The 23,539-nt window shown below is 34.8% G+C and overlaps 1 protein-coding gene across 1 annotated transcript in view; it reads right to left on the bottom strand.

Annotated features, from left to right (window-relative positions):
* PDIA4 (protein disulfide isomerase family A member 4) overlaps window positions 1–23,539 on the bottom strand; it is a 36,485-nt gene that overhangs the window by 5,782 nt on the left and 7,164 nt on the right. The window contains exons 2-7 of the mRNA XM_074193458.1: window positions 13,188–13,365; window positions 7,746–7,951; window positions 6,180–6,318; window positions 4,452–4,657; window positions 3,780–3,938; window positions 2,236–2,387 (exon numbers count right to left, since the gene is read on the bottom strand). Coding sequence (XP_074049559.1) covers window positions 2,236–2,387; window positions 3,780–3,938; window positions 4,452–4,657; window positions 6,180–6,318; window positions 7,746–7,951; window positions 13,188–13,365 — 1,040 coding nt within the window. The remainder of the gene's footprint in view (window positions 1–2,235; window positions 2,388–3,779; window positions 3,939–4,451; window positions 4,658–6,179; window positions 6,319–7,745; window positions 7,952–13,187; window positions 13,366–23,539) is intronic.

The following is a 23,539-nucleotide window of genomic DNA, read 5'->3' as shown; positions in this document are numbered from 1 at the left end:
CAAAGAGTGAAAAAACGCACAACTCTTATTTGTAGGCTAATTGGATGTGTGAGCACAAAGTACTTTGGATAATGAAAAAAATAATCATACAGGGCCAGATATGGATCAGGACAAATGGAAATAGCCCTGGATACAGTGGAGACCTTGGTCTTTTTACAGTTAGGTCTTTCCCAATTTGGAATAAGCAGACATCACTTCATGAAGCAATTGTCAAGGCTGATATGAAGTATGTGCTGATTAAAGGGAATATTTGTGGAAAAGGGAAATTTTTTTGCTAGAATTCAGCACCAGGTCACTATTGCCAAAAACTACAGAAGACTTGTCCTGAAAAAGTCTGGTCTTAGTGATAAATTATGATTATCTACAAATTCTACAAATTAAAAACTTAGTACCTTCCAAATACTTAGTAAGGCAAACATATACAGATAAACATGCTGTAAAAATACTCACATATGCACACACACACATATATTGTATTGGAATTGGACCATTATGACAGAAATATAGTTCACAATGACCTATTAATTCATAAAAACTTAAGCACAATGTTTTTAATAGATATCACTACTCCAAATCCTCCAAATCTCTTAAGATCTATTTGGATTTCCTTGAAAATTGTAGAAATAAAAAAGAAAAGAACAGACAATTACAAGGAGTTTTAATGTTTGCCAAGGATTTTTTCAATGGCGATCTAGGCAACTCAGTAGATAAGAATACCAAGCCTGGAGTCAGGAACACTTGAATTCAAATCTGGCCTCAGACATTTATTGTGTGATCCTGGGCAAGTCACTTAACCTGTTTGCCTCAGTTTCCTTATCTGTAAAATGAGCTGGAGAAGGAAATGGTAAAGTATCTTTGCCAAGAAAATTTCAATAGAGTCATTGAATCCAACTGAATCCAACTGAAAAAGTCTTAACAAAAGGGTTTTTTAAATAACTTATTTCATTTGAACCTGTAAAGTAAGTAAACAATAAAAACAGACAGGCAAAGTTTGCAGTTTATCAGCTCAAGAAATTGTGATCTTATTTACTTCCAACAAAGTAGATCATATCCTATCCACACCTGCCCTTCCCACTAAACTCTTGCCCATGTCCTCCCCCAAAGTTTGACAGAAGGAATCATGATTGCTCAGTTAGTACCAGGGGAGGATTCATCCTAAGTCCAACTCTCTATCTTCAAGACCACAATGCTATTCTAGATTTATTTTAAGTTTCCCAACTTTTGTTTCAATCAAAAAGAAATAGATCAATAGTGAGAAAAAGTTCAATTAGAAGATAATTCACTTACATTAATTTGCTAGATGATTAAACAGAAAGGTCTCTTGGCATACAAAATGCAAAAACTCTCTTTGGCCTTTGTACCATTGTACCTCCACTGAAGTCCTACTCTGATGCCTAGTTATAGCATGGAGATGATCTTGGGTTTTTAAAGGCTACACCAGCAGAATAGAAGTTCTGGCAGGTCCTTCAGTGGACTGGGAATCTGCCAAGTGAAAACCAGCCTCTCTCAAAAAGAAGAGACTCACCCCACCAAACCTGACCCAGTGAAAGGACCCTCCAAACATTACTTATCAGGAGATGACAGGATTGTGAGTGACACAAGTGAAGAGATTGTCCACACTGATGCATACAGAGAACTACCAAGAGGGCTGTGAAGGAAGTGCTTTGTAAAGTACAGCATCACAGAAAAATGAATTATCATTATCAAAGTCCAGACTGATAGCTAAATTCTAACTTGGGGGGGGGGACTTTCTGAAAGTTAAGAAACACTAAGAAATATCCCAGAAGTATGGGTAGCAAAAGTCAATACTTCTCCTATGAGTGTCAAGGGCAGGCAAAAATAATTATTAACTTTGGCTGACTTAGTTCTAGTCTTGCCAACTGCCCTGGAGTAGCAGGGTTCTGTCATTCCTCCAGAAATAGCCACTGACACTCGGACACAATTCAAATCTAATGCCAAGTCTTCCAGTAAACAATAAAAACAAATTGACAGGCAAAGTTTGCAATTTATCAGCTCAAGAAGATCTCATACCAAGGACACCTTTTGAATTTTGGCCTTTACTCCTGGAACACAGATTGGAACATACAGTTCTGATGACATGCCAGGGAAAGACATCTCACTTTTTAAACAGAAAAAAAAGCCAGATCATTACAGTGAACTGCCCAACAATCAGTGTCTTACTTAACAATAAATGAATTTTCAGTTCTATTCAGATGCCTGGGAAATATCACTCACCTTAATGTCTAAAACATTGATTTTTTGTTCATATTTAGAATGAAATTTTTCTGGCTGCATCACAACCAACTTTCCAGAAGAGACTTTTAGGAATTTTGCAACTTCATTGTTGAAAGTATGGTGAAATTTGTAATCTTCTCTCATGTTGTTCGCTGGGAAATGAAAGAAGGGATAAGTAAGAATCTCTAGAATTTGTGACTGAAGTCAGTCAAAATATTTAGATCCTAAATGCTGGTACTTGTAAAACACAAAAGCATCTTTCCAAGAGAAACTTAAAGTTGAAAGTATTAGTTATTACCAACAATCAATGATAAAGAGTTAAAGCAAATTAAATGATAAAGCAAGTCAATGAAAAAAATGGGGATTTAATTTACACTTAACTTGTGCATCCTAAGTAAAATGAAGTAACTATCTGTATTTGCTATCTATTGTTAAGCTTCTAATTCTGGTTCTCTTGATGGGGAGCCTTTTTTAATAGGTCAGTTTTGACTTCTTAAATTTGGTAGCAAATATTTCTATTAATTTGGTTCTCCCCTAAAAAGGCTTTACTAAAAGTTAAATTACAGTATACTGGTCAAGGGGAGGTTAAAAATCCTGCCTTAAGTACTTCTTAACTTTGGGACTCTGGGCTACTCATTCTCAGCCTCAGTTTCTGCATCTTTCAATTAGGGATATTAGAAGCACCTACCCCAAACAGGGTTATCATGAGGATAAAATGAGAAAGGTAGGAAATGCAATGTCCCCTATCTCTAGATCCCTCCACAATGATTTTAATACTACTTGCTGCATGCAATCGGAGGTGCAGCACTACCTCAAAGACCTCATCCCGGGTTGCTTCTTAACACAGCTCTCCTTCACTCACACTTATTGATGTTGCTCTCCCATACTTGAACGGAATTTTGTGTCCTTACAACAAAATAGAGCAGTGGATATTTAGAGGGGAGAACTGCTAGATGTATCTTTGTGTATCAGTTCAGTCTATTTTCTCATCACCTGAAACATAGTCAAGGCATAGAAATTTAAGAGAAGGAATACTAGGAAGCTCTAATCACAGGTCCAGGAAAAGTAGGTTTGAAGAAGGCATTGCAGGCAGGTTATCAGTCATGGAACAAGCAGAGTTCTGGGCACATACAAGTTAAAGAAAAAGAAGTACTGAGGAAGGCACAATTGAGGTATTTTAAATCAAATACAAAAATACTGATGGTGATTTGATTTAAATGGGCCACATAATCAAAATATGGTATATGATCTAGATACCATTTCTTATTCATGAGTTTAAATATTTTATCTCTAGGGATCATTTCATCAAGAAAGAAGAGGGATGAATTAGATCATTTTTCCAGTGCATCTATCTATACTTCTTATTTCATAAGGCTTTTGTAGGGAAAGCATTTGTTAAAACTCAAAGCACTATATAACTGAGTTCTGGGGTTGAGGGAATATTTTTAATTTGGACACAACAAAACAAATGCCCTCCCTATGGCAGCAAACCCCAGCGCACTGGACAGGTCATTCACTTTCTCACTCATGGAAATGCAACTTACCAGTTTCCTGATAGAGCTGGTAAGCTTGGTCATCAGCTCCTTTGAAGATCCCAATAATAATGACATCATTTCCATCCTTTAAGAATTCCTGGACTTGTTTTACAGACTGAATTTCTTTGGATGGAGGTTCAGATTGTTCGATCATGTAGTCCACAATCCCTAAAATCAAAGAACAGGTCTAAGAAATAGAACAACTGTTGCTTTCCAGACTCACAGCTCCGGCCTCTGTTCTGGATTATTCTTGCTTCAACTCTTAGAAGCAGATTTTAACTAATGCTTTCTTCCTGATGCAGCTAAGGTGTCTCAGTGGGTAGAACACTGGCCTTGTAGTCAGAAGGATGGGATCTGAATATAATCTTTGACATTTACTATCTATATGACCCTGGGCAAGTCACTATAACCTGATTGCCTCACATCCAGAGTCATCTCCAGTCTTCCTGATTCATATCTGGCCACTGGATCCAGATGACTCCAGAGGAGAAAGGGAGGCTGCTGACTTAGCATAGACCCTCTCATTCAAATCCAATTTATGTGCTTATCATGGCATCACCTCCCTGATGTCTTCTTTGAGGCCAAAGAACAAACATAACATCAACATCACATCATCTTCCTGATAACTCCCAAATAATGATGCTATTCCTCCCAGCATAGTGTTAGCGAAAAAGTCAATACCGTATTTTTCTCGTGGGCCATTGTAATCAAAAGCTTTTCCCTTGCGAAAGATCTTCAGAGTTGGGTATCCAGTGACATCGAACCTCTTGGCCAGGTCGGTTTCTTCTATGGCATCTACTTTCGCCAAGGGAATGGGTGGAGAACGCTTACTGAGTTCTTTTGCAGCTTTTTCATATTCTGGAGCAAGTTTCTTGCAGTGTCCACACCTGTCAAAGTAAAAGCATATTTTACAGGTGAACAACTCCAACAAGGATGAACAAAATTTCAGAAGGAACCTCAGAGGCATCCTAATCATGAAAGGAATCCTCACCAAAATCTTTAAGTCTGGCTAACTCAATACATGGGAAAATTAATTCTCCATTCACAGAACAAAACACAAGACAAAATCAGAAATAGACAGCACCTCTACTGTCTACTATTTCTCCTGACTGCCACCCCTAACTGGTCCATTTAAATATTCAGCACTGATAGGGTTAAGTGACTTGCCCAAAGTCACACAGTTAGGCAATTATTAAGTGTCTGAGGTCAGATTTAAACTCGGGTCCTCCTGATTCCAGGGTCAGTGCTCTATCCACTCTTTCAACACTGATGAAGTTCTGGCAATTTTTCCAAAGAGAAAACTTGGCTCTTTTACCTGGCAATTAAGAGCAATGCATCAAGATCTAACCATACAATGAAATAATGGATACTGATTTTTTTTTCTTAATCAGTTAAAAAAATTACAAAGGCAATTTTCTGCTCTAATACATATTGGCTTAGTGATCATGGAGAAGTCACTGAACCCAGTCTATGTTTTGGGATAACTTGAGTTTTTAGACTATGCATTATTCTTTACAGCTGCCTAGCTGCAACAGAGGAAACTTCTTCATTAGGATCTTTCTATTCCAATGAAATCACAGATCTGGTCCAAAAAAAAACCCAAAACATTTTATTGTGCATCAGAGGAAGATGTCTTATATACTAATATTTAGGTTGGTTAGATATAATCATGTTGCTTTAGATATAAGAAAATTAATGTATGATGAAAACACCACTAATTGATTAAAGATATTCTGAATTAGTAGAAACACTTACAGAACATGTTTTAAAAGAAAGTTTCATTAGTTTCTATTACATATATTATGTATTACTTGTTGCCTAGTTGAGGTCATTAGAAGACTTACTACTCAAATCAATCAGGGAGCAAATGTTTGCATGCAAATAAGTATTATTTTCAAAGTATTTAAAACATTCTCTGTTATCTGATTTATAATATTAATTTGTACTATCAATAAGAATTTTTAAAGTAGAGAGCCAAATATAGTAAAAAAAAAAATTACATTTAAACTCCAAACTGCAAATTATTCTAGGTGATGCCTGCCATTCTTAGAACAACTTTACAGTAACCCTCCTTTTTATGATTTTTACAAATATCTATACTGCTTTATTTACTAATTTTCCACTCCCATCATTACTATGCACCTTTCTTTTCCCAATGAATCTGTGAAATACACTTCCTTTCAAAATCTCATCACCGCCTCAGATACTTAATAATTACCTAGCTGTGTGGCCTTGGGCAAGCCACTTAACCCCGTTTGACCTGCAAAAAAACAAAAAACAACAACAACAAAAAAAACCTAAAATAATCTCATCACCACTGTATTAATTCAGGGTTAGGAAAGGAAGGTGCTTAATAATTATTAAACAGCAAACCAGTCCCAATTTACCAAGGTGATATATTCATCTTACCAAGGAGCATAGAACTCCACCAAAATGATGTCTGCATCATTCACCACTTCATCAAAATTATCTTTAGTAAGCACCAGTGTCACTTCAGGTGGAGGGGTCCAATTGGGTTGGGAAACCTCTTTGACTTTAGCAACAATGTCTGAAAGAAACCAGATGAGAATGATCAAAGTTCTCAGTTACTTTCTTTGACACCAGAAAATGAATGAAGACTCTCTTTGAGGAGAATTTGCAGGTTCTATGTCATGGGTGTCTAGAACCATCTGAAAAGGTCCAGGAGGCAAATATAAGGCTAGACAGAAAAGAAATTCCTGACATAGAAAACTACTATGATAAGGGGCCAAAGGGAAGTAAGACAATCCCTTGTCAGTGCGCTTCTTTAATTTTCTGGCTTTGTACTGCTTCTACCACTACCTTTTCCTGCCCTCAGCCTTGAATTTGATTACTAACCTCCACATATATAATACTTTAGGCAATCAAAACTTTCTGTAGTCAAGAGGGTGATATCCCTTGGGTGCTGTTACCTGCCTCCCAATGTCCCCCAAATGTTCCTTAAATCACCTGCTTACATGACCCCAGGAGGAACTTAACCATATTCCCCTGGTGGGGGCAGAGAGATCATACAGTCATACTTTTTAAATACTTTTTATTCACATTTCTCATATTAGCTTGAAATGATGATTTTACACCAAAAACCTGGAAATCTGGTTGTGACTCTAACACACTCTCTTCTTTATGCCATTGGCATAAAGAAATCCTGCTATAAGGACATTCAAATAGCTGTTTTCGAGAAATAAATTTTCTTATTCTCTGAATAGGAGCAGATCAGTGGCCTAAAGAATGTACTGGACTCAGATTCAGTTTATTCACCAATAGCAGTTTGCAAACTTAAAGCATGGTAAACACTAGCCATTATTACTGCACACACTGGGGGACACAACCTCATGTCTTCTCCTTCACGTGAGGAGAGAAGATGCCACAATTTTGGTCCTCCTCAGTTCTTAAGCTGAAGGGTTCCATTCACTACTTCTAAGGTTTCAATTTTCATGCCACCAAAGGTGAAAAAAGTGTGAATCAAAAGACCTGAATTCCAGTGGCAACAATGATTCTTATGCATTAAGTTGGTGGCCCCAGCCATCAAATGAGGACAATAAGTACATCTATATTAAGTACTTCAGTAGCAAGGAAAAGGCATCATTTCTTTGATAGCAGAGATTGTCACACTCCTTTTAGGAAAAATTTCCAAGTCAAGCTGAATTGGATTAAAATATAAGTGGGAAATGTTTAACAAAGTAAACAATAAAAGCTTTGTTAATTTGTGGTTTTTCTAAGTCAATATGCAGCAGTAAGGACCTGTTTGGGGCTGTTTCCAATGCTCTCAAGCACTACATAAATGAATTATTAATAAAGAGAAATAAGATAACCTATAGCTCTAGATCAACCGATTCTTAAAAGGAAAGAGGAAGCCTGCAGTTTTAGATCCTGAAAATGGCCTATCCCATACACTCAACCAAACATTTCATCACCTATCTATGAGCAAGGTCTAAGCAAAACAAAGGAACAGCTTACCATCTTCTGTTCTTGGGCCATCATAATCCACTACTTGCCCCTTCTTCAAGATTTTGATGGTGGGATAACCTCCCACATCATAGCGACTGGCTAAAGTAGATGCTGCTGTTGCATCAATTTTGGCAACAGGGATAGGAGGATCATTTTCTTGAAGGGTCTTAGCTATTTTTTCATACACGGGAGCAAACTGCTTACAGTGTCCACACCTGGGGATAAGATTTGGGGGAAAGGAAAAAAAATAGCTTAAATTTAAAGTTATTATCAAATAAAAACACACAAAAAATAAGATCTTTAGTACTACAACTTCAATTAAGTCAGGAATACCAACTCATGTTTCAATTCAGGACAGTAAAGAATATTTAACAAGCCCTTCCCATGGAGATACCACTGTGTTAGGGATTTTGAGACAAAAAGTTTAGAGAAAATAAAAATTCTGTTCTCGCAGAGTAGCAGGAGTTCTTAACCTTTTTTAAATGTCATGGGCCCCTTGAGCAGTTTGTTGATATCTATGGACACCATCTCAGAGTAATGTTTTTAAATGCCTAAAAATAAGTTAAGTGAATTCAAAAGGAAATCAATTATACTCAAATATAGTGATTAAAATGTCTTTTTAAAAAAGGGAGTTCATGAATTATAGATTAACTGTTAACTTCATCTCTATAGAATCTATTCAAGGAATCACTGCTTGCCAGATTCTACTAAAGCATTCTTCTCTTCCAAAAGGACCAAAAACATTTTAAAGGATTAAATATATTGAATGTATCATAATAAAATCTAATTCATCTAAAAATATATCATTAAGCAGAGGGTTAGTAAGCAAAAGAGATCACAAAATAACAGTGTGGCTTCATCAATAATAAACCTCATTTCCTTTTGTGATAGGGTTAGACTATTTTGACAAATTAGAAGAAAGCTATATTAGTTTATCTAGATTTTGGCAATGAATTTGACAGTTTCTTACATTAAGTCTTTTTTTTTATATATTTTTGCAAGGCAAATGGGGTTAAAGTGGCTTGCCCAAGGCCACACAGCTAGGTAATTATTAAGTGTCTGAGACCAGATTTGAACCCATGTACTCCTGACTCCAAGGCTGGTGCTTTATCCACTACGCCACCTAGCCGCCCTACATTAAGTCTTGTGGAAAAGATGAGTTATGGGTTATTCAGATGCCAAGATTCTGAAATGATATCTACCTATTATTGGGTTCTCTTAAATTTTGTAAATGACCTTAATTTTTGAGTTTATTTTGTAGACTATATCTGTACTGACTACTGCTGATTTCCTAGAATTTTCTGAATAAAGCATTAGATCTCAGCAAATAGGAGTTTTATTGATTCTTTGTTTATCTTTTATTAGGCCTTAAATTTGTTTCTCATCTGATATTACTAGCATTTCTAGAAAATGGGGAAAAGAGTGGGCATCCTTGTTTTCCCCCTTTTTACTGCATATGCTCAATTTTCAGTTTTATATAGTGCAAAGGATAAACATTAATATTTTTGACATGAAAAACATTAGTCCTCTAGATCACTGGTATCAGACTCAAATAGAAATGGAGATTACCAAATGAGGGTCACATATTGACTTGGAAAACCACACGTTAACATTATGTTATCTGTGTTTTATTTTATTTTTATTTATTGGGTTAAATATTTCTAAATTCTATTTTAACCTGGTTCAGCCTGCAGTATTGGATCCCTGCTCCCAGTGAACACCTTAAAGATCTGTGCTTTTGGGTCCCGTTACTAATATTTTTATCAGTGACACAGATAAAGGAAAAATTGGCAAGTTTATCAAATATCTAGATGACATAAAGCTGGGAAAGGGATAGTTAAACACAGGATGACCAGATGTTATTCAAAAAGATCTAAACAAGTTAGAATCTTTAACCTAATCTAAAAAGATGAAATCCCAAAGGGATATATGTAAAATCTTACTCAGGTTTTGAAAAGAAATCAACTTCATGAATATAAAAAAGGGGAGTAGTATGCAAATGGGTATTTCATATATGACAACTTAAAAGTCAGGTGTTTTGAATGATTAGTTTCTTGGGGAAAGGTCTAAGAGTTTTGGTGGCCTGGGGGATCAATGAGCTGGAGTGAAATAACAGCTAAGAAGCTTAATAACACAATCTTGGACTGTATTAAGCAAAGGATCATATCTATGAGAGAGAGCTGTTCTACTGTATGCTATCCTGATCAGACCTATAGAGCAGGAAATTTCCAAATGAAATTGGGAAAAAATTAACCCAATAAACAAAAATGTAATAGAACACAGATAGTGTAATATGTGCCCTCATTTGGTGGCCACCATTTCTATTTGAGTTTAATACCAATGACCTAAAGGACAGTAGTCAGGTCTGAATGTCACACTTTTAGAACTGGCTGAAGAATATTCAGGGAAGGGTAACTAGTCAGATCTATTAAAGGGAACTGGGGGGGATTTAGCCTTTAAAAAAAAATCTGAAATGGGGTTGGAGGACATGGTAAATGACTTCCAAGTATGTCTAGGATCAATGAGTAAAAGCTGCAGAGGTACAAATTTAGGTCTAAGGATCAGAATTTGCCCCCTCATTTAAGATCTTCCAGTTCAGCTATGAGTCAGACTAGAAGCACTCTAATATCCTTTCCAGTTTTGTCATGCCTTGATTTCCACTTTAGAGGAGAAATAATTTTATCTGTAGGGAAAATTATCAGGGAATTTTTAGATTGAATTACACAAAACAAACAGACTATGCATGACAAAAAGCAATGTTTCAAAAATAAAAAAGGATCTAGATGGAAATTACATGTAATAAAAAATTTGATATCAAGTATCTATAGCAAATAGATCCAAAAGCAATACTTACTTCCCAATGTAAAAATAGCCATGAATATAGTTCCAAGGAAACAACATAAGTTGTTGATAACCACCTAAAAAAAGTTCTATTAATCTTCTAACATATACCCTTTGATTCAATGAACTAACCAATGGAAATAAATATTTTGATGCTACTATGAAGGAAAAGGGCCCTATTTGTATAAAAAACTTCATGACTAGAAATTGGGAAGTGGTAGAATAAACTATGGTATAGAAATGCTTTTGTGTTATAACAAATTGTGAAGAGTTCAGATACTAATGCTTAAAATTTTCTCACATGCCTCATTTTTAGACTTTTTAATTTTCTCAATCTCATTCTTTTAATTTCCAGTGCTCTGGTTCACAACTTTCTTCCTTCATACATAAATAGTGATAATGATTTAAGGTAGTCTCCAGTGTCTCCCTTCTTCAATCCATCTTTTACTAGCAGCCACAACAAACTTCTTACATTCACAAATCAGAACTTCTCTGTTGAACAGACTTTAAGCCCAGTGAAGAAAATGTATATCTCCCAAAGGGCAACAAAAATGTGCATACGCCTTGATCCAGCAATATCACTACTGGGTCTATACCTGAAGAGATGATGAAAAAGGGTAAAAACATCACTTGTACAAAAACATTCATAGAAGTCCTATTTGTGGTGGCAAAGAATTGGAAATCAAGTAAATGTCCTTTAATTGGGGAATGGCTTAGCAAACTGTGGTTTATGTATGTCATGGAACACCATTGTTCTATTAGAAACCAGGAGGGATGGGAATTCACGGAAGCCTGGAGAGATTTGCATGAACTGATGCAGAGCAAGATGAGCAGAACCAGAAAAACACTGTACATCCTAACAGCAACATGGGGGTGATGTTCAACCTTGATGGACTTGCTCATTCCATCAGTGCAACAATCAGGGACAATTTCGGACTGTAATGGAGAAAACCATCTGTAACCAGAGAAAGAACTGTGGAGTTTGAACAAAGCCCAACTTAGAAAGAAAAAAACTTTATGTTTCTTCCTTAAGGATATGATTTCTCTCTCATCACATTCAATGTGGATCAACGTATAGCATGGAAACAATGTAAAGACTGGCAAATTGCTTTCTGTGGGGGATTGGGGAGGGAAGGAAGATTAGGGGAAAAATTGTAAAACTCAAAATAAATAAAATCTTAAAAAAAACCCAATAAATCAAGCTCTGATTTATAGCATTTGCTTGTTTCTGAGGTATAAATGCTCAAAAAAAAAATAGAATTGAACAATTAGCTCATAAAAGGCCAGTATGAGCTATCTCCAGAAAAACCTTGGTTATTGCTATAGTTATATCTTTCAAGGTACCTGTATGTTTCATAGAAAACTTTGTTGGAAGGTATTAATTCAAAGGTCATGCTTTTTTCTTATGATTTAAATGCCTTTTCATAATAAAAAGATCATAAGCCCCCCCCCCCCCCAAGTATACCCTCATTTAGCCTGGGACTCAAAGCCCTCCACAATCTGGTTTCATTTTGTATGTCCAGGTTTATTTCTATTTTATACTGTCCCCCCAAGTAACAAGTAATTTACTTATACCTTCCCACTAAATACTCACTCTCCCCAACTTAAGAGGGGGAAAAAAAAGTCACTCTTATAATAATAAATATATACTCAAGTAAAACAAACTCTCACATTGCCCATGTCCAAAAATGTCCATCTTATTCTGCATCTTAAATCTATAACTTCTCAGTCAGGAGGTTCATCATCAGTTTTCCTTTCCAGGCTTATTTTACATGTCTTTCTTATTTAAATATATAATGCTCCAGCCAAATTGGATTCCCTGATCCAGTTCTATCCTTAGGTGTCCTAGAATGGGCTTTCCAACTTCTTTTCCAATTAAATACATTCCAAGTTCTGACTTATATAACCCTTCTTCCATGAAGTATTCTCGGATCCTACTTCCCCAAACTAGAGGCATTTTATTTCCTTTTGATATATCAGTCATGCCCTTGATAGGTGATGCCTACACAGCTGCTATGTTTAAATTTCTATTAAGAGTTATTAGTCTATGTCAAAAAAATACTTTAAACTCCTTGAGGTCAGTTTTCACCTCTATATACACAGCACCTGGCTCCATGAAATGCACAGAACAAAGACAGTTTTTTAAAAATGTTGGTTCAATAGAAATGTTCTCACTCTGTCCCAAAGAGCCCAGGAGACCTTAGGTAGTCAGTAGGGAATAGATACTAATATTGGAAGCAACATGAAAAGCATATGTGAAAAAGAATTGACAACGGGTAAGAATGCATGGCTGACAGAAGAAGCCAAAAGAATACTCCTTCCATTTATAGGAATGTTTCCCAAAAGGAGAACAAAAGAATGAAATACATAATTTCAGAAAAATTCTCAAGCCAGTAAGTATGGACAATGGACAAAAGAAACTTACTGTTATAGCCAGCTAATTAAACATACTGATTAAAATGAAATGATCTATAGCCTTCCACAGACAAATACTACAACCTAAAACTCTCAAGAAATTGTATTCATGAGTTGTTATAGTTGAAAAATTACCCTCCAAACCTGGGTAGGTGGATCGTTGCACACCACTCCTATATGCCAAAGTATACTAACCATGGAGCATAAAATTCCAGCAACACAGTGTCTTTGTCAACCACAAAGGTATCAAAGTTGTCATCATTCAGAACCAGGACCCCATTATCTTCTTTCACTTCAGAATCATCTTCTTCATCTTCATCATAATCTTCTTCCTCCTCCTCTTCATCAATAGCATCACCTTTAACAAAAGAATCTAGAAAACAAAATCCATCTCACATTAGTTACACAAATTCCCTAATGGATTATAAATTTAAGGATTAGTAATTATAAAGACTCAACAGCCACTAGTCTAACAAATTCTAAGGAGAAACAAGAGAACCAAGGGGAAAAAAATAATCATTTTTATTAAATCTCCTGTGTCTCAATTTCAGGAGAATATTTAAAAAAGGCAACATCAAGTATTTAATCTGTTTTTTTTTAAATTCAAGCATTTAAAAAAGAACATAGATTTTTGTTTGTTGCAAAAAATAGGTTTACAAATCTTAAAGGAAAAATTCTGAATTCATATATACTTTTCAACTAAAAGAAGCATGCCTAAATTTGTTACCTCTATCGTGATCTTCATGGTCATGATCTTTAATCTGAAAGACTGATTAACGTCAGTGGACATTACATATCCACATGCTTTCACCTGATTTTCCATCAGCAAATAGCATTTTCTTGTGACAGAAACAGTATAAATGTGAAAGAGTGAAAGGTAGGAATCAGAAAGCCCTGGTTTTTACCTAATTCTGGACTTAGCACATCCAGACAGACCCTTGGTAAAGTCATTTATATCCTGCCTCACATACAATTAAGAGACTCAAATGAATACAGACTGAAATTTACAAAGCCCTCTACAGATAAAATTACCCTAATATTTTGTTCTTTGGTTAATCATTTTTTTAATGACTGTTTGGCTCTCCTCTGCTTACCACATTTCATTTTCCAGCATGTTAACATACCATGCCCACAAGCCTGATGCCAGTTCAAGCAGTCCTCTGTGGACACTACTTTATGGGTCATCCATCTCAACTGTCACTATCCAGTAAAATAAGTCAGTAGGGAATAGATACTAAGATTGGAGGCAACAAGAAAAGCATATGTGAAAAAGAATTGACAATGGGTAAGAATGCATGGCTGACAGAAGAAGTCAAAAGAATGAAATATATAATTTCAGAAAAGGTCAAATGAGTGCTGTTTTGTTCAACTATACTTATTTGTTACAGGGGATGGCTTCTGATAGCCATGCCAAAAAAGGCAAAAGAAAAGGGACATCAATAAAACATTTTAAAAATACACAGAGCAAAATGTATGGTTGGTAGGGAGGGTAGAAAGACCAGCAGGGTAATAATAATGGTATTATCACATTAAAGTTAAGGTATATTAAAAAAAAACAAGCTATATACAACAGAGTCACAGTGTCATATGCAACACTCCTTTTTTGTTCTTAGATATGGAAAAGTTTGTGTGTTGAATTCACAATAATAAAAAAAAGGAAATGGACCAAAAAGCATGCCCTTTACTTAATTGTAGCATTTTAGAGCTTCGAAGAAAGCTAGGTGGATAGAGTCCTGGGCCTGCAGTCAGGAAGACTCATCTTCAAGAGTTCAAATCTGGCCTCCTGTGACCCTGGGTAAATCACTTAATCTCATTTGCCTCAGTTATTCATCTGTAAAATGAGCCAGAGATGGAAATGGCAAACCATTCCAGTATCTGTGCCAAGAAAACCCCAAATGGAGTGAAACAACAACAGAGTCAAGAAGGTATTAAGAATAGAAGAGAAAAAAAGCTTACTTTCTTTTAAAAACAGAATCATACCCAAGGCTAGGTTAAACACCAGATAAATAATCCACCATCTACTAAAAATCCCGCCCCAAAAGCTACAGAAAGATTCAAAGTTTACACACAAAAACTGAGAATGATTTAAGAATAAGGGACAACTCTGAGACAAATACTTATGGGCTAACACAGGGTTGTCCAACCTTACTTTTAAAAGTTTTTATTGGAACAATAGACAATTTAGTTTGATTTGCCATTTTAGTGAGAGCTCTGTGGTAACTCAGCTTCATTTACTACAGCATTTAGTAACCCCATAGTCAGGCTGCATAAAATCGCTCTACAGGTGGCATCCACATTTTGGATAGCTCAGGGCTAACCTGTAAAAGGCAGGTTCCTACAAAGTCTCAGAATATTTATCACAAAGAAGGTACTGGTACTAAGAGGCAGCTAAGTTTGTTCCCTTTAGTAGGCTGTAAGGAGAGAAATCTCTGAAACTGCGCCACCAGTGGAAATGAGAATAAGGAGAACAATGAGTTCTGTAACAGCAATGAAAATCAACTGTTGGTTACTTTGGCCAAAACAATTATTCTAGAGAATTCCAAAGGGCTCATGATGAAAAAATGCCATCTACCTTCTGAGAGAGAACTGATAAATACTGTATGCCAACTGAAGTATAATTTTCTCTTTATTTTTCTTGCTTTTTAAAAAATATGACTACAGAAATGCTTTGCATAATTTCAGATGTATAGTTGATCTATGCTTGCTTTTTTCAGTGGACTACTTAAGCAGGAAATTGCCAGGTTAATTATAAAGAAGCCAGAGTAACTAGAAGAATTAAAGAGAAGACAGAAAAGGTTCTTTCCCTATTTATTTATGTCAAAAGTTATATCACTGCTAATTTTTGTTAAAAGAGTGGAAGGTAAAATTTAGTTTCAACAATCTCTTTAATTCCTATGCCATAATTGTCACAAGGAACAGTTTTCAATCTATGAAGTGTTATTTAAAATAAATTCACTGAGTATTTGCCCTTAAGAGTGGCAAAACACACACACACACACACACACACACACACACACACACACACAAAACAGAACAAATAAAAGGGTAAGAAAGTAAAACATTAGGTATTATTCTTAAGTGGATCCACCCTCCAAACCACCATGCATTACAAAGACAAATGAAACCAGGTTGAATTTAAATATAAATTAAACCTTATGTTATTTAGTTCTTTAGTTTTTAACAGGGATGCCCTAAAAAAGTATTCTATGTATATTAGAAGACAGCAACATATTCTCAAATCTAGTATCTTATTGCTATATATACTGGAGTTTAATACAAATTCAACTGATAGAACCTTTGGAGCACAGTGGGTAAAACAACACTTAACAGGGGCAGCTAAGGTGGTGCAGTGGATAGAACACTGGCCCTGGAGCCAGGAGTACCTGAGTTCAAATCCTGCCTCAAACACTTAATTAGCTAGCTGTGTGGCCTTGGGCAAGCCACTTAACCCCATTGCCTTACAAAAGAAAAAAAAACCCGACTTAACAGCAACACAATAATATATTGCCTAGAGAGTTGGAGTCCACTGGACAGAAAGACTTGGCTTAAAGTCTCACTTCTAACATACATTGGTTTTATGATGCTGGGGCAAGTCATGTCAACCTCTCAGACAACTCTTAAAGAGAGTACAGAGGCAACAATCTGCATTGGTGGAGGATCAATGAATTCACAAACAAAAAATGAAAATAACAAACACTAAAATCTGTAAAGTACACAGAGAAAAAAACAAGAAACCAACAGAACATGTAAATAGGGGCAGCTAGGTGGCATAGTGGATAAAGCACCAGCCTTGGAGTCAGGAGTACCTGGGTTCAAATCTGGCCTCAGACACTTAATAATTACCTAGCTGTGTGGCCTTGGGCGAGCCACTTAACCCCGCTTGCCTTGCAAAAAAACCTAAAAAAACAAACAAAAGAAACAAAGTAACCTCAGACATATAAAATACCTGGGAGTCTATTTGCCAAGGCAGACTCTGAAACTTTTTGAAAACAATTATAAAACACTTCTCACACAAATTAAATCAGATTTAAATTCTGAACATCAACTGCTCATGGATAGGTTGAGTTAATATAATAAAAATGACAATTCTACCAAAACTAAACTACCTGTTTAGTGTCCTACCAATCAAAATTCCAAAAAAATTACTTTAATGAGTTAGAAACCAGGAGGGAAGGGAATTCAGGGAAGCCTGGAGGGATTTGCATGAGCAAGATGACCAGAACCAGAAAAACACTGTACACCCTAAAAGCAACATGGGGGTGAGGGATCAACCTTGATGGACTGGCTCATTCCAAGAGTGCAACAATCAGGGACAATATGGAGCTGTCTGCAATGGAGAATACCATCTGTATCCAGATAAAGAGCTGTGGAGTTTGAACAAAGACCAAGGACTATTAACGTTAATTTAGGGAAAAAACCTGTTATCTTGTTGTCTGATCTTGCTATCTCTTATACTTCATGTTTCTTCCTTAAGGATATGATTTCTCTCTCATCACATTCAATTTGGATCAATGTATACCATGGAAACAATGTAAAGACTGGCAAATTACTTTCTGTGGGAGGTGGGTGGAGGAAAGTAAGATTAGGGGAGAAATTGTAAAATTCAAAATAAATAAAATCTTTAAAAAAATGTAAGAAGTTTAGCATTTTAGCAAAATACATTATGAATTTTGGTTTACATCTATTAGTCTAAACCTAATTTCTGCCATATTGTTAACATTTTTTTTCAAGGCAATGGGGTTAAGTGGCTTGCCCGAGGCCACACGGCTAGGTAATTATTAAGTGTCTGAGACTGGATTTGAACCCAGGTACTCCTGACTCCAGGGCCTGTGCTTATATCCACTGCGCCACCTAGCCGCCCCTTGCCATATTGTTTAAATCTGTTGGGGCAGCTAGGTGGAGCAGTGGAGGGGCAGCTAGGTGGCGCAGTGGATAAAGCACTGGCAGAAGTACCTGGGTTCAAAATCCAGTCTCAGACACTTAATAATTACCTAGCCGTGTGGCCTCGGGCAAGCCACTTAACCCCATTTGCCTTGCAAAAACCTAAAGAAGGTTTTATAATTGCATCTATAAAGATATTATAAATGCTTTGGTAGGTTCACTTCTTGATTTTTCATGCTTTTTTATGGTTCTCATTATTATTATTGAGTCCTTGATTTTGTTACTGCAACTTTAGCATTATTCTGGACTCCCTCTTCTATCTCACCCCACATATCCAACTAGTCACTGCCATTTCAACCTTCACTACATCCCTTGAATCTGAAATTTCTTTACTCACACAGCTATAACCTTAAATCATACCTTTTTAATCTCTTCAGTAGATTATTACAACACTCTCCCCTAAAGGATTTGCTGCCTTGAGCCTTTTCTTCCTCCAGTCAAGTCTACATGCTGCTGCCAAAGAAATGTTCTTTAAGTGCATATGTAATCACATCACTACTCTATTCAACTCTCCTGGCCTCCAAATGCTTCGAGCATACAACAGAAACTCTTGTGTATTTTTTAAAGCCTTAAAACAGCCAGGCCCCAGCTTGTCTTTCCAGCCAAAATAGGCATTCCTGTCCATCCTGCACGCTGAAAGGCAATCAAAGTGGATTTATTTCTATCCACTAAGCAGTACAATCTATCTCCTGCTTCTGCAGGAGCTGCCCCACATTGCTGGAACACCTTCCCCTTTCTTTTCTGAGTTCCTGAGTCCCTTTCTTCCTTGATGCCTCCAACTGCTAGTGCCCTCCTGCTCAAAACACTTTGTAGTTATTTGTATTTACGCACATTACAATACTATTTGTATGTTTATATATGAATGGAGCCTCCTTCAAAATAAGTTTTGTTTTGTGTATACTTATATCTCCCTCCCCCCATCTAGCACAGGGCTCTGTATAGGTATCTAATACTTTTTGATTAATATAAAAATGTGATTGATTTTTAAGAATTTATTTTGTAGTGAGGATCAAATGAGAATATTGTAAAAAAAATGAACAAACTATAATAGATAACATTTTTTGTCTTTTCAATGAGAAGAGATTTGAAATAAAATAAAAATTTTAAACTTAACACTAAAGAAATAGGAGCTATTATTCTTTGTTTGTTTTAATAACAAATTCCAAAAAGAAAACAAAACTATAATCATTTGCCATTTTAATCTGGTTGTCCATCTAATATATCTATTAACATAATGCTTGTTTTCTTGTAAGGATTACAATAGATGATGATCTCTAATATGCTGTGATTTAGGAAGCTAGGTAACACAATGAATACAGGACTGAACTTAAAAGTTAGGAATGGGGCGCCTAGGTGGTGCAGTGGACAAAGTACGTTCACATCTCGCCTCAGACATTTATTAATTACCTAGCTGTGTGGCCTTGGGCAAGCCACTTAACCCCATTGCCTAGCAAAAAAAAAAAACAAAACAAAAAAAAAAAAACCTAAGAGGAAGAACTGAGTTCACTGTGAGCCTCAGACACTTATTTGTTGTAAAATCCAGGATGTCATATTTTTTCCCACCTCAGTTTTCTCGTCTGTAAAATGGGACTAAAAACACCTAACCCCAGGGTTGTATTGAGTATCAAATGAGATAATATATGTAAAAAATATCCTTGGAAACTTAAAGCACCATATAAATATTTGCTACTATTATACATTTAAGAATAAATTCACACTAAAACTAATGCTGCTAAAATAAGAAGGGAAACAATTAAATGGGGGAAAAATCTTTGCAGCACATTTCTCTCTTAAATGTTACATTTTCTACATATAAAGAATTAATTCAAATATATAAGAATAATTCTCTAATTGATGAACAGGAAATTTAAAAACGCTCCAAGTCACAAATAATGAAGAAATGCATATTAAAGCAACTCTTGAGTTTCTACTTTGCAAACAACAGATTGGCAAAGCTGAAAAAAAAATGAAAATGACAAATGTTGGAGGAGTTTCAGGAAAACATGCACATGGATGAATTGATGGAGCTGGGAACTATTCTAACAATTATCCATTCTGGAATGCAATTCAGAACTATGTCTAAAAAAAAAAATCACTAAACTGAAGGGCACCATTTGATCCCATGACACTAACTCCTAGATCTCTAGTCTGAAGAGGTCAAAGAGAGAAAAGAATCCACATAAGCACAACAATATTTATAAGAAGCTTTTTTTTGTAATGCCAAAGAACCAGAAACCAAGGGAATGCCCACAAACAGCAGTAGTATGATTGAACAAATTATGCTACATAAATGTTCTGGGGAAGATCTGTAACAATGGATACTGAGTAAATAAACAGAATCAGAACACATCCAATACTAAAACATTTTAAAGATTTTGGAAAAGAATCAAGAAAATTTGAAAGAAACTAAATTCTGATCAATACAATGATCAAATAAGATTCTCTTACTAATGATAAAGCATATTGCTCAACCTCATCCTACAAAAGAAAGGCAAAGGATACAAGATGCAGAATGAAACATGAATTTTTGGACAAGAACAACTTGGAAATTTGTTGTGGTTGACTATGAACATGTGTTACAAGATAGAAATCCTGATCTCAAAGCAAAAATAGATTTAATTAAAAGAGACAAAGAAGAAATTATATGACAATGAAAAAAATTGATTCTAGACATATATAAATACACCAAGTGGTAGAGCATCCAAATTCTTAAAGAAGTTAACTGAGTTAAAGGAAGAAATAGCAAAACTATACTAGTTGGGGGGACAACAACCTTCCCCTCTTTAAAAAAAAGGAGAAAAGTTAAGGAGGTGAAAAGCACTTTAGAAAATTTAGATATGATAAACTTTTTGGAAAAAACTGAATGGGAATAGAAAGGTATACACTTTTTTTCTCAGTGATGCTTGGTATCTACACAAAAACTGACTATTCAATACAGAAAGGCAGAATTACTAAATGCATTCTTTTCAAATCATGATGTAATAAAAATTACATGTAACAAAGGGAAACTAATCTAATCATTAAGAATGAGTGGGTCAAACAAATCAGAGAAATCATAATTTCAAAGTAAATAATGAGACAAAATTCATGGGATGTTGCCAAAGCAGTGCTTAGAGGAAATTTTATATTTCTAAAATGCTTATATGAATAAAATAGAGAAAATACAGATCAAAGAATTGGACATGCAATTTAAAAAGCTAGAAAAAGAACAAATGTAAAATACCCAATTAAATATCAAATTAGAAATTCCGAAAATCGAAAGATTAATAAAATTGAAAAAATTGCTAAACTAATAAAACTAAAAGCTTTTATTAAAAAAACCAATAAAATAGAGAAAAGACTAGTTAATTTGATTTTTTAAAAAAGAAAGAAAACCAAATCACCAGTATCAAAAACAAAAAGGGGGAATTTACCACCACTGAAGACAAAATTAAAACATTAGTAGTTATTTTGCCCAATTATATGTCAATAAACTCGACAAAGTGAAATGGATGAATATTTACAAAAATATAAATTGCCCAGATTAACAGAAGAGGAAATAAAAATACTTGAATATTAGAATTGAGAAAAAGAAACTGAACAAATCATCAATGAACTCTATCAATGAAGATGGATTTACAAAGAAATTCTACCAAATATTTAAAGAACAGTTAATTCCAATACGATTAATATATAAACTATTTGGAAAAAGGAGTCTTCCTAAATTCCTTTTATGATGCAAATACCTAAATCATGAAGAGCCAAGAAAGAAAATTATGGACCAATTTCCCTAAATAATATCGGTGCAAAAAAAATTTTAAATAAAATATTAGCAAAGAAATTACAACATAATAAACCATGACCCAGGTGGGATTTATGCCAGGAATTCAGGGCTAGTTCACTATTAGGAAAACTACTGGCATAATTGGCTATATATATCAATAATGAAACAAAAATCATATGGTATATCTCAACAGGTAAAGAAAAAGTTTTCGACAAAATATTAAAAACACTAGAGAGCATAGGAATAAATGGAGGTTTCTTTAAAATGATAAGCAGTATCTAAAATCATCAGCAAGTATTATCTTTAATGGGATAAGGTAGAAGACCAGTAAGGTCAAAGGAGAAACAAGGATATCATCATTCTTATTCAAAATTATACTTCAACTTTTAGATTTACAATAAAAGAAGAAAAAGAAATTGAAGGAATTAGAATAGGCAATGAAGAAGCAAAACTATCACTCTTTGCAGATAATATGATGGTATACTTAGTGAATCCTAGAGAAATCACAAAAAACTACTTGAAATAATTAACAAATTTAGCCAAGTCTCAGAATTTATTATATAAGGTGATATAAATCATCACCGTTTCTATGTATTACCAACAAAGCCCAGCAGCAAGAGATAGAAAGAGAAATTCCATTTAAAATAACTCCACACAATATAAAATATTTAGGATTCTATTTGCCAAAACAAACCCAGAAACATAAGAACACAATTAAAAAATACTTTTCATACAAATGAAATCAGATAGAAATAACGGGGAAAAATATGAATTGCTCATGGGTAGGCTGAGCTAATATAATAAAAATGACAACTCTACCTAAATTAATTTGCTTTTTCAATACCATATCAATGAAACAGCCAAAAACTGTTTTATAGAACTAGAAAAATTAATAGTAAAATTCATCCGGAAAAACAAAAGGTTAATAATATCAAAGTAATTTTAAAAAATGCAAAGGAATATGACATAGCCATACCAGATCTAAAACTATATTATAAAGTAGCAATCATCAAAATTATTTGATACTAAGAAATAAATGTGGAAGATCAGTGGAATAGATTAGGTCCATAAGACAAAGTAGTAAATGACTATAGTTACTGTGTGATAAACCCAAAGTCTCCAGTTCCTGTGATAAGAATTCACTATTTAATAAAAACCTGCTAGAAAAACTGGAAAATGGTGAGGCAGAAACTCGATATATTGGCATAGACCAACATCTCACACCCTAAACCAAGATAAGGTCAAAATGGGTACATGCTTTACACATAAAAAAATGATATCATAATAGTTTACTTGTAAGATCTATGGAAAAGAGAAGAATTTATGACTAAACAAGAGAACATTCTGAAATTTAAAAATGGATCATTTTGATTAAATTAAATTAAAAAGATTTTGCAAACTAAATCAATGCAATCAAGATTAGAAGGAAAGCAGAAAGATGGGAAACAATTTTTAGATTAGAAGGAAAGCAGAAAGATGGGAAACAATTTTTATATTAAGCATTTCTTTTAAGTCTCATTTTTCAAATATATAAATAACTGAGTCAAATTTATAAGAATACAAGTCATTCCCCAATTGATAAAGATTATGAACAGGCAGTTTTCAGATATTTCGAGTACATATAAAAATGCTCTGAATCTCTACCAATTGGAGAAATTAAAACTAAAACAAGTCTGAGGTACCACCTCACAACTAGCAGATTGGCTAAAATGACTGAAAAGGAAAATAATAAATGAAAAAGATATGGAAAAATTGGGGAATTGTAAACTTTCTGTATCCCAAAGAGATCATAAAAAAAGGTAAAAGAACTACATGTACAAAAATATTTGTAATAGTTCTTTAT

Source organism: Macrotis lagotis, chromosome 7 (genome assembly GCF_037893015.1).
Source record: "Macrotis lagotis isolate mMagLag1 chromosome 7, bilby.v1.9.chrom.fasta, whole genome shotgun sequence".
Taxonomy (NCBI): Eukaryota; Metazoa; Chordata; class Mammalia; order Peramelemorphia; family Peramelidae; genus Macrotis; species Macrotis lagotis.
The sequence above is the reverse complement of the archived record's forward strand: the minus strand, read 5'-3'. Positions and strand labels throughout refer to the sequence as shown.